Here is a 12,567-nt window from a genome sequence, read left to right as displayed (position 1 = left end):
CATAGATGACATTGATTTATACTGATTTTGATCACTCCAATGATTTAGGCCTTCTTGTTCCAAGATGCTCAAAACAAAGCATACTCCCAAACCAGGAGCAGACTCTCATAACAAGGACAGCACAATTTTTAACTTTTATTTGACTTGCCAGTGTGTCAGAGGCTCAATGTCTGGGCTCATGTATTTTATTCCTGCAACAGCATTTGCATCTTACCTAAGTTCTTAAGGAGACATAAAGGGAGGATGATACCAAATGTCACTGCAACAACAAGAATCCGCCCATCCACGTACCATGCCCTGTATAAAACATTTAAAAAGTACCATGAACACACCCCAAAACCTTTCTGGCATTCCTCAAACTCTGCTGACCTCTTTGATCGCTGCTGTTACAGAAGTACCTTTTTTATCCTTACACTATGGCAGGGGAGATGGGGACCATGTCTGAACTTTGCAGAAGAGTACCAGAATCTCTTAGCATCCAGCTCTTAAAACATGACACTGCTATGACTCAGATGCAGCATTAATGATGTTCTGTGTGTTGCATTTCCACTGCTCTGGCCAATTTAGTATGGAAGCCTGAGGAACGGGATCTCTATTTTCTTCTGGTTCTCTACAATACATTATAAAATCCAGTGTAAAGGATATTTACCACTATAGAAGAATACCATCCTTCTATAAAATAAGCTGGTAAGTGTCATGTGACAATTGGCAGAAATCTAAGAATAATTTTCTGCTAATGTCATATATTAGTATAGAAGAATTTGAAACTATCGACAGTGCTTCAGGGCAAAAAAAGTCCTGTAAGATGCTCAGAACACAGGGAAACATGTTAAACTTGCACTGTTCCCAGAATCTACAAATGTTACTAACACTCTGAAAGACATAAGTCATAATCCTGCACTAAAATCTGCTGTGCAAAGAGTAACTGTTGATGACTTCATCTTTCATTTTCTTTCCATTCTCTTTTCCTTCCCAAAGTTTTCTTGTTTGTTTTTAACTCACAGAAATATTTCTGTGAAGATCTGCTGTTGTCAACCCTAAAGAATACTTAAGAGGTTTTATAAACATTTACTTAAGCTTCCTTACACAACATTAAATTCTAAAACCACCCAAATGAATTTAACTTACGAAAAAGTTTCTTCTTCTCCCATTAGAAACTTTATGGCAGAAGGCAGCTCATTTTTTACTATGAAGAGATAGCTCAGCATTGCTGAAGGAAGAAGAAAATGACTTTAGGAAACAGATGAGATATTTTGCAGAATAAGAACATTTCTTTTTCCACTTTTTCCAAAGTCAGCCTGCAAAGCTAGAAGACCTAGAACTGTAACTGACTATAAACTACTGATTATTCAGTAATAAAGTATTTTTAAAAGGCAATGTGCAAAACGTAATTGAGATCAAGCATGAAAATCCCAAGACATTACCAGGAGAATAGGGAACCTGCCTAGTTGGTAGGCTTAACTTTATTAAGGTGCTTGTGGCTTGTATTTTTTAATATTCCTCCTTTACCTCCAACATTTTGAAGAGATGTAGATCCAAAGACAATCATTTTCCCAGGGGTACCAAAAACCTGCTCACCAAGCTTTTCATATACCATGCAGCCTGTGTGAAAAGAAATGAGGAGAAAGGTAAAGAATACAGTGGTGTATGCTACTGAGTCAAAACACTTGTGATTCGGTCTCTGCAATCATATCTTCCTGTTGCAACTGAATAGAGAGCCCTTTTGTAATTGCTAGGGCTGAAACTTAGGGAGGAATGTTTTCTTGATATCTGTACATGCTGTCTTTGGCTACCAATCACTTACGGGATTCCTTTAATAAGTCCATCTATACCTTTAGGGGCACTTTAAGTCCTAGTATCCCCATCCTGGCATATTAGTTTTGCAATCTCAATGAGAGAGAGGTTGAACGCCTTCTCTCCAGACCAAATTCAGTACAACAGGGACCACAAACTGGCACTGGCAGTCTGGCCACAACAGACACCAGACTGTGATTCTGTAATTTTGCCTGGTTTGACTAAATGACCCAAATGAAGGCAGCCTCTGTTGTACAGGATGATTTACAGTCTTTAATGATGGTGTTCTTGTGAATTCTAGAATGTGGTATGTTTTTGGTAAAAGCAGAAAACAGTGTAAATTATAACAAAAGCTTAAATTTCTGTCAAGCTTGTGAAACTCCACTATTAATTGGATTGTGCTTCTGTTAAATGTTTTTTTTTTTTCTTTTTGTCTCTTGGCTGTGATTCAGGCTGAGAAAAAAAAAAACACTGGACATGGTGAAGCTGTTGAGACTCACAAGAACAGAAAGAGAAATACTGCAGATGTTGCACTGCACAGATTGTTTTAAAAATGGATCTCATTGTTTGTTTTTCTCTACGTTTCCTTATAGCTGACATTTCTTCTTTGAAGCCTGTATAAACAACAAGATTGACCTTAAATGTAGTGTTGTGTCTGTGATCTGGCAGCACAGAAAACAGGGCTTAGATTCTGGGAGCTAAAAGGCCAAAAGTGTTCACAATTAGGCCTGCACACCTAATTAAATAGGCATTTGCTGCCATTGTACACACCATAATAGTAACTCATCTGCATCCAAATTACATACTTAAATACATTGGCAATCTTATGTACAAATAATTTTAAAAATCTGGCTTCAGTGATTGTTAGTCAAGGAAAGAATCTCTTGGATTCAGAACACAAAGTTATTTAACCCTGTAGATAACTTCTAACTTCTGTGTTTAAAAATACATTTTGCTTAGAGATACACTTCCTTCTGAGGAGGAAATGTTCCCTTTTATTTTCTCCAACATGCAGGCCATCAGGAATTTCACACTAGCCATTAACAAACCTGCATTTCCAGGTAAGCTTCGCTGTAGACAAAGATTCATTATATTTCATTTCAAAATGATTTTGTAATGCAAATAAACTATCTGAGCTGTTCCTTTTACCTTGTTGAAAACAACATTTCACTACAACAGTATTCAGTCTTTGGTATATATATATGTATATGTATATGTATATAGATATATACTTTCTCTTTACAGTGATGGTCATATGCTGTTCTCCTTTGCCATGACATAAATTATTTCAAATTCTGGGCTTCTGACCCAAAATCTGGTAGGACCTTCTTTTTTGTCAGCAAAGTGATGGAAACCCTGTGTTTCACAAAGCACTTGGCTTTATTCTGAGCACTTTTCACCTCTTCTTTACAATTCCATTGAAATGGTACGATAAAATCTTAGATTACCTGTTTCCTTTGAACACACCAACAGGAGATGTATTGAATAAATAGACAGCAATGTCACAGAAACCAAAAGCAGCCTACAAAAGAACGACAGATAAAGCTTACTGTAAGAACAAAGTCCTAACGTTACAATATTTTATGTGTTGGGTCATTACCCACTGATGCCAAGATATTTTTTATAATCCTCTGAGAATGCAAAAACCTCTATAAACAAAAGTGATTTACATGCTTTTTGCAGTTCTAACACACTACAGAGGAGGTACGAAACCTTGTATGCAGAGGAATTCAACCAAGGAAAACTCAGTAGAACTACGTCCTGCTATTTAATTATGCCCTTCCAAGCCGAAGGAATGGAGCTGTTTCACCATATAGGAATTAGGATTTAATCAGAGCAGGAATGAGTCGTATATGTTCCTCACCACACAGTCTAAAGCTTTTTTTTTTCCCCCCTGGAAGCAAAGTAAAAATTTCAGATGGAAGTCTTCTATTTAAGGATTTTCATGCCAAATGTAAGCCAAATGTAAGCATATCTCCCCAAGACGTGCCACCAAAAGTAGCCTCAGTGCCCCCAGAATGGGGATAGAAGGAAGGCTAACACTGCGCAGAGCTGTCTTGCTCTGGCCAGCTCTTGATGTGTGAATGGGACCTGGACATGAACTCAACTCACTAAGTGAAGAAGGTGGTCTCTAGCTTCCATTAAGACCCTATGCTCACAGTGAGTAATCATGAGACTTGAGGACTCTGAGCTTTAGGTGTTGGGCACTAAGGCAGCTGAGCAGGCACCTGACCCTTCACCTTCATGGCCCAGACTGTCTTTTCCTGGGAGTAAAGGCAGAAACCAAAGGCTCGTGCTTCACCCAGGCAGGGACAGGTGCTCCCTCATTGATGTCACTCCCTGTTTTTCCGTGACCCATATTTTGACTTTGCATGTAGAATTGCAGGAAGTAATGACCAAAGTGTTTGTAGAGGGAACCTGCTGGCATAAATGATAATTACTCAGTGCCAGGGGGTAAGTACATAAAAATAGTTTAGTTCGTTGCTTTAGGTCTTTTAGCCAAGCACGATGTGTGTCTTCCCCTCCAACACTGAACACATGAAGGCCTGACCATGTTTTCATGATGTGTGTGAAGAGCATTCAGACAATCTGTTGCCAACTCTGCTTTTTATTATGACAGCTACCCTTGGGACACCAAGGAAAACAAGCCTAAAATTCAAAAGAAAACTGCATATCTATTGCCATAGATAAGCAGAAAGACATCTCTTTTATTGGAACACATAGAACAGAATGAGAAGCCTCCTCCCTCTCCTTTTCTCTTATTTTGGACTATAAATATTTTTGTGTCAAATAATGACCTACGGGTTTCTTGGAGCCAGAGGAGGAGGGAGAAACACAGAGATGGCAGGAAGAACTGCTTCTTTGCCAAGAAAGAATGATGGCTCACAATAACACGACACTTTTCGTACAGGCCAAAGGGTGTTTCTCCTTGGGGAGGTGAAGGGAAAGGAGACTGCATTGGCTGCTCCATTTTTGAAGACGTGCTAAGCTCTCCTGCTGCCCTGCTTCCCCTGTCTGTGTGGAGGCACGGTGCTCACAGCTGCCATGACTCACTCCCAGTCCCAAGTGGCTCTGGTTGCACAGGCCAGCATCAAGGCTATTTTAATATTAAAAGCTCCCGTTTTTCAGGCACTGAGCTCATGGAGCTTTTGCAGTGGTAAAAATAACACTCTCGAGCAGCCAGGTATTTATCTGATCTGCTGTCCTTAGCTCCCCATAGGATTAATACAGAGAAGCTTGGCATTTTCATTAACACTGCATGAAGAACTTGTTTGTGTCAGGACACTCATGCCAGAACCACCCCTTGGAAGGGAATGAGAATGTCCATACCACTCATCCTGTGCAAATTTGAAACAGAAGTGGGGAAGCTCATACTGCCATCTCAATGCTTATTATTTTGCCTAATTTTAAAGTAGTGCTGGCAGCTATGCAAGCAAACAGCACACGAAAAAGTCACCTCCCTTCAACAAATCCAGAATAAACAGCTTAGGGCAGGAGACTGATACAGGGCTATGAAGAACAGACTGTTCCTATGACACCACTGCTGTTTGCCAACAACTGCACTACCAAAGCAGCTGAAAAGGGTACTGTCCCCAGCCCCCCGTGGAGCCCAGGCTGCATACTCAGAAGAGCAAGGATTGTGCAGTCCTCTCTTCACTCGCTGAACCCCCGTGAGGCATCAGATGGGGAAGAGTGTGAAGAGCAGGGTCATGGCACTGTGTGGCTGCAGCCCAGTGACTGCCTCCAGCCAACCTTAGCACAGGTGCCTGCAGGGAGCGGTGTGAAGCTCCAGTTGTCACCTCACACTGCACCACATCCAACAAGCCCTGTGTCTCAGAAGAGCTTTTCAGCTCCTTTGCAGAGCCAGGCTAAACGCAGGCTGAAGGCACCTTGTGCTTGCCAGCCTGTCTGTCTCTGAACATCATCTGCCACTCTGCTACTGGGACTTGGGTGAAACCACAAGCAGAGTGAACTACCTACAGGTGCTCCTGCTTTTCCCAGCTGACATGGCCCAACTGAAAGCTCCTCAACCTTTAGTGCCATATTTCTGCAGTACAAGGCTTTTCTTCCCTTTTTCATAGAAGAAAGAATATTCTTTTCTGATCTAGGTTATAATTATTAACAATATCAGGATAAAATTCCTCTGAGTTTCTCAACTGTTTGCCCAGAAAGCCTGACACTTCACTGCATCAATCAGTTTTGTGAGTACCATGTGAGAGCACACATCCATCTCCGTATTTCTTTTCCACAAGAATTCAGGATCTGAACTGATCTACTTCACACTGCAGAACCACAAAAGTTGTGAGAGTGGAAACCAGTTTTGGTCTGCTTTACTAGCCCTGAAAATGATGCTTTAATTTTCACTCCTCTGCTTTCTACTTTTCAGAGACGCCGCAAGCAAGTACTGGCAGTCAGACAACCTGGACAAGGCAACCTAGAAATCTTCTACAATTCTGCTATTCATGTGTAATGAATGTGAGTGCTTTCTCAAGTGCAAAAAGCATATGAATTTTTTCCAAGACTTTATTCTTTATCACTTGTAAAGAAGAGACAGATGAAAGATATACTTGGAATAAAGAGCAGGACTTTGTAAAAAAAAAATAAAATGCACTGAATAAGAGTGTGACCAAAACTGTAAAAGCACTGGTCTAACTTTAACTATGAGACTAAATTTTCAGGCATAACTACAGAAAGCACATTAGGATGATCTGTCTCCAGGCATCAAAAGCAAAATCTCAGCCAGACTGGTCAGCTAGGTCCTGCTAGCTTCCTTACCTTTCATCTCAGCAGACTGATCCATCTCCAAGCCAACAGGTCTAAAAGCATCATTAAGCTATCTAAAACAATTATCTACTTTTAAACACAATCTGATTCTCTAGAGAGTAGCATTGTTACTTGCTGTATAAAACTAACAAACATTTTTGATTTTGGCAGATTTTATGCAGTTAGGTGGCACACATCTACACACTCCCTACTCAAACCAAGATGAACTCAGTCTCCACCACAGGTTGTTAGAAGTTTCCCCAGTGTTCACATCACTGGCCTGATCTTGAAAGAAACTGCCTTTCTACGTCCTTGAGACCAAATGCATTTCACTTAAACTCTCACAAAAAAAACTGTTCACTGAGAAAGATAGAAGAGAATGAGATTACTTACAGAAATATAAAGCAATTGAGGGTGAAATTGAAGATGCCTATGATGCCCTCTTAAGAAGTAGATATAGAAAGTACTACTCTTCAGCTGAGACATTATTATCTCAGAAGAGACAACTAGACTGAACTTTTTTTGGTTGCAAGAGTCTCTGCAGACCTCTGTCTGTGCCCTCAGAGGTGAACATATCAGAGCATGGTGGAATATCATAGAGAGTTTAGTATCACATGCTGGTTCAAATCAGCAAAACTGAAGTAAACTCAGTCCCTCTGCATAAGAAAAATCTAAATCTGAGTCCTGCTACTTTATTGCCTAGCTTAGTTGCAACACAATAATGAGGCTTTGTACATTCTTAATGTAAGTGGATTAATTCCTCGGATTATTCCCAGATTTTACCCAACCACTGCAAACTGTACTCTAGCAGCATGGCTGCAGCTATACTGGCACAAAACCCTGGAGCAGATGGCTGTACATACCACTCTGGCCATTCATTCTGCTATATGCAGAGCTCACCTTATAATTTTTCAAAAAAAACCTACGAAATGTTAAGTTCTCAATTTTTTAGACTCTGATGTTTAAGAAATAACACCTCTGCACAGTGATCTGTAAACTTAATAACCGTGTTGAGCAGTTCTCAAATACTGTAAATTATTGTGTTTCTTCCCTCAATGAACATTTATTACTGGAATCTGCACACAATTCCCAACTGATTTCTTAACAATCACTTTTCACAATGAAATGCCTCATGCTGCAAACCAAAATAACACAGTATTCTGTGTCTTATTCATTCATTGGCACAGTTTCATTTTTAAACTATAAAATTCTGTTTTATGAAATGCTGCTTTTTTTTTTGGTAAAGTACTGTACCTCAGCCTTTTTTTTTTTTTTATACTCAAATCTTGGCTATATTTATGTTGCTTTTAAGGACTCTCACATAAGAAACTGAAGAAACTTTGGGAATGAGATGAAAATATTATATCTGACATTTAAAAGAGTATAAATATTCCTTTTTCTTGCTTACAAGATTAGATATTGCATCATGCTTTGCTGAAAGCTACAGAGATTCTGTGACACACGTAAGAAGTAAGTACTGTCACACTGCAAGTATTACTACTGAATAAATTTGCTATTTTCAATGCATGTGCAATTTGTAGACCACAGGAAAAGTCTCTGGCTAGGCACAGGTCAGCAGTTGATGACACGAACTTAATCTGCTCTAGAAGCACAACTAGTGGTTTTTTTTTTCACTATTACTTTGACTGAAAAATAAATGTCTGAAAAACGTAGCTGACCTTTTCAGCTTGAAAGCTGTAGTTTAGTATTTGAGTTCATTTTTAGACAGTGAAACAGCTGACCCATCCAGCAGTACCCTGAAATCCAAACCACTTATACAGGTCGGCTACTTCACGCGATGAAGAACATCACATTTCCAAAGGACCATCAATCACTCCACTCGCTCACAGAGCAGAGATCAGCTCCTCAACCCATTCACACTTACGAAAAAAGGAAGATTCCTGTGTTGGCCAATGCAAAAGCGAGGCCTAAAATGCCACTGCCCATGATGGCGTTGCTGAGGTTGAAGACAGACATTCCCAAAGAAGTCGTACCTGGAATCTGGAGAAACAAAGGTTTGTGTGTCAGCAGGAGTTTGGAACAGAGCACAGGAATGCCCCTACACCCCAACCTGCAGGCTATGTGATAATCAGATAGAAAGAGCTATTGCTGTGGGAGCACTGTCAGGTTGGAATGAGAAAAAAGGCCGCTTCTCTTTTTTCACGCTTATATTCTGATTGCTGCCCTACGGATTTTGTAAACTCACATCAGTACAATGGGCAATATACAACTCATACTTACAGTCTGAACTTTAAAATCCGTCTCTTGCCACGCCTGTGAGACATCTTTGGTGTGCGAGTGATGCTTTATAAGGCCTGGGGAACAGTCATGCCTTCTGCCCAGCAAGGGTCCAGAGGACTCCCCTTGCCTGAACCAAAATGTTTTTTTGGTTTTTCGGATTTCAGTAACAAATGCCTGTACTCAGCTCTTTTGAAGACTATGTCTAAGGGCTCTCCATACATGACAGACAGTTCATATTGACAAAGGGAAAGCCTGGAAAAATACTTACATATTCATCACATTTCTTCTTTTCCAAGTGGCTATTTGTGAGACTTCTCCTGCTTTCTCGGTCCGAAATAAACTTGCTGAAAGAAGTCAGAGGATTAATTCCCAGCAAAGAGCCATTAGCAAATGCAAGCAAGTTAATTCCATGAGCAGCATGTGATCACAAAATACACAATGTATACAAGCTGTACACAAGAAAAGGTCAAGCCTGTAACTGTTAAAGGAGTCCCATTCTGCTTTCCTGATGCCAGCACAGACTGAGTGTCAGTAAAGGTACCACCAGATCAGAATAAATGTGTAGGGAGAGGTATTTTAGGAGATCCAGTAAGGTAAGGGCACCAACAAGCTGCTGAGTACAAGCCCTCTGTTGCTACCGTGGGGTTGGTGCAGTTGGAGCTAAGAGGAGGATGAGGTGCTGCAGGCAGCAGCGTTGCTGGGGCCATTCTGAACCAGGCCATGTGCTCTGTGGGTGTGCCTCAGGTTGGGGCTGCTGTATGGTCAACAAGAAGCCCTTCAAAACTCAGTATCAAATTCATCACACTGTAAAATCGAACATCTCTGAGTAGAGGAACATGAGCTGAATGGCTTTTTTTTCCTCTACAGCTTTACTTGCTCTCTATCCCTAATACAGACAACGGATTTGCAACACTTCTGACTAGGGCAAGCTGCTAGTTTCTCCCAGACCCACTCTTCAGCAAACAATTTTACTTTGTGTAAAGCATTCTTCCAGCTATTCCATCTTCCAGAAGTTTATGCACAATTAAGTCCCTGGCATCTCTGCTAATTTACAGAGGTTCTCGGGCACTGCCTCTAGCAGCCATCGTTTGTAACACATACCTATCCAGTGGTTGTTACCAAGCTTCCTTTTTTCTGTAGGCAGGTTACAGTGACTCTTCTTAAAGCAGTGAGCTGAACACAAAGACCAGCCCTAATGGCCCTTTCCCACAGCTGGGAACATCTCCTGGCCAAAGATTCACAGTTCTGATTCTGACTGTGCAATTATTGCTGTTTTTGTGGCAACTTTGATTCCTACTATCGTTCTGCTTCGATTTGCTCTGTATATAAATCAACCATAGGCTTCTCCTTTATTTTTTGAACGGTTAACTTCAAAAACTAATTTACTGCAAAATACAGATACTGAGCCAGTCTCTAAAGCCCTAAAGCAGTTGGAATATGTGGCTGATCCTCCCCCAGTGTTTTAAGGAGTGAGAAGCAATCACGGCTAAGGTGAACTGATCCAAAATTAACTTTCTGAATCTCACCAGGAAGGCTGATGGAATAAAATCTCAACCTGATCTTCTGTAGATTCATAGTATATGGTTTGGTTTTTTTTTTTTTTTCCAGTCTGTTTAAAGCTGAGCACAGGCAGCTGAGTGTGAGGGGCCTGACAAAGACATTCCAGCTCCCTCTCGAAACACCCTGCAGGCAATTTGTACAGGCAGGAGCGCAGAGAAAAGTTTTGTCTCTTTTGTGTTTCTGAGCACTGCTGGGAACATCTGTGGGCTTTGCCTTCTTCTGTCAACCATGGAGATCATGTGTCATTTCAGATTTTGTCAGAGTAAGGAGAAGTCAGCTAGTTCGCTCCCCCTGCTCCTGCTCAGCCCCACGCATTCATTCTGTTCAATAATTACAAAAATAACAAATCTGTAGATACTACCATTACTGCCACCAGGCATTAAAGATCAATGAAAATTGTTGTTAAAGAGCTAGCACATGACAAAGACTACATCCAAAAGATATTGCTTAAATGTAAAGCAATTTTGGAATTTTTCATTTCAATACTTCCAACAGAAATGAGTTTTTATATAATTGGTATTTTCAGTAGAACAAATGCATTATTTCCTTCCAGATGGGCAGCAGAGAAAACATCTGGTTCAATAAACTAATCCAAAGTACTTTCTCTGGAGTTAGCCATGTTAAAATCGTCTCATCTTCTATGACAAGGTGTGTTACTCATCCACTCCACATTTACCATGTTGCAGTGCACACCTTTTCTCTATCTCTGCTGCACAGTGTGAATGGGCAGGCAAAGTCAGACACAGGAATGCGGCCATCGTGACCTTCTGGGAGAGGCAGAGCATTGCCCAGCTTGCACAGGGCTCTTCCTGGCCTGCCTGCCAGCCAGCTGGGGCTGTGAGATGCCCGTCTGCCTGTCTGCGGCTACATGCCCTGCTGCAAGCAACGTAACTGGCAGGCCTGGACAGGAAGGTTGCCTTGGGTCGATGCTCAGTAGGTGGCATGGATGCATCGCGGGACACCCCATGCTGCTCATAAATGGAATGCGTTGCTGAACTCAAATTCAAAGAGGAAATAAAAGGAGAAAATAAAAGAAAGTAGGGAGAAGGCAGACAAATGGAGTCAACAGAAACTAATCTTCCCAATATATGCTTTTTTTTAATAAATGTTTCACTTTTTTTTGTTTTTTTTTTTTTTTAATCCAATTTCAGGATGTTTTTTTACTACAGTATGTAAAGGAGAACACAGACTGGAATACTATAATTTCTTATTAAATCATGCCTTGCATCTGCTCTGTTCAACAGATGCGCTTAGAAAGCGAGCTACACGTTGTCACAATGATGTACATTGAGATTTACAAATCTGACTTGAACAAAGAAATACGACTGTTTGCTGCGGATCCTCCTAGCCCACAGAAAGATAAGAGTCAGTGACAGGTCCTACAGAAATGCACAGTGAGGCAACCCATGCCTCCAGTGCCCTGTGGCCCCTGACAAGCATAAAATCCATTTGGGCTGCTTGTTGTCTTCATTTTGAATGCTCTACTCATCATACACAATCATAACTCATTCTTCTACATTTCTGATTTCCTGGTGTGCTTTCTACATCACAGTCAAGCATGAACAGTTTATGCAAAACTTTTCAGATGCATTTATAGAATAACCTGGTCAAAAGATGATCAGCTCATCCTTGTGATGAAAGAAGCCTCACGGTTGGTTTGGAAAGAATTCTGTAATCCAATTATTTTTCTGCCTTGTTTTACTGAAAAGCAGAAACTCAGTCTTATTGATAAAGTGGTTTTAAAAGGACCATACTTAACCACAGTCTCCAAATTTAATTTATTAAAGGACATAAATGAGAAATATTTGATAAAGGTGATATCCTGGAGCTAACCATTTTGGCTAAGCAGAGTTAAAACCATTTAGCCATCTTAGATATGTTTAAACATAATTAACTTAAACTGATACTTGACAATGCCTTAAACATTTGTTAGGGAAGGCTCATTTTGCCAAGATGACAGAACTCTATCCTCAGGCGGTTTCTTAAACGGAGCTCCAGCTTGAGCGATGGCAAAGATTTCCAGGGCAAGCAGGAACAAGAAATGCAGAAGAAAGCTTGCTCTGGCTTGCACTATGAAACTTTGACCAGATCTGGGTATAGCTACCAGCAGCCTTGTCAACCAAACAAGGAGCGCTCATAACTTACCCATAGCTGCAGACTAGGAAAAGCATCCAGCCAGCAGCTTCCTGACAGCATCATCACAGGTAC

At 40.7% G+C, this 12,567-nt stretch overlaps 1 protein-coding gene across 2 annotated transcripts in view; it reads right to left on the bottom strand.

Annotated features, from left to right (window-relative positions):
- Nucleotides 1-12,567, bottom strand: part of SLC38A1 (solute carrier family 38 member 1) — a 36,948-nt gene that overhangs the window by 14,239 nt on the left and 10,142 nt on the right. For both annotated transcript variants that reach the window (XR_008202706.1, XM_052668289.1), the window contains exons 3-8: nt 9,068-9,143; nt 8,444-8,559; nt 3,243-3,316; nt 1,510-1,602; nt 1,129-1,210; nt 215-297 (exon numbers count right to left, since the gene is read on the bottom strand). Coding sequence is in view for 1 of the 2 variants with exons in the window: in XM_052668289.1 (XP_052524249.1) it covers nt 215-297; nt 1,129-1,210; nt 1,510-1,602; nt 3,243-3,316; nt 8,444-8,559; nt 9,068-9,143 (524 nt within the window). In the remaining variant the exon portion in view is untranslated. The remainder of the gene's footprint in view (nt 1-214; nt 298-1,128; nt 1,211-1,509; nt 1,603-3,242; nt 3,317-8,443; nt 8,560-9,067; nt 9,144-12,567) is intronic.

The sequence above is a fragment of the Tympanuchus pallidicinctus genome, unplaced genomic scaffold (genome assembly GCF_026119805.1).
Source record: "Tympanuchus pallidicinctus isolate F22 unplaced genomic scaffold, pur_lepc_1.0 scaffold8, whole genome shotgun sequence".
Taxonomy (NCBI): domain Eukaryota; kingdom Metazoa; phylum Chordata; class Aves; order Galliformes; family Phasianidae; genus Tympanuchus; species Tympanuchus pallidicinctus.
The sequence above is the reverse complement of the archived record's forward strand: the minus strand, read 5'-3'. Positions and strand labels throughout refer to the sequence as shown.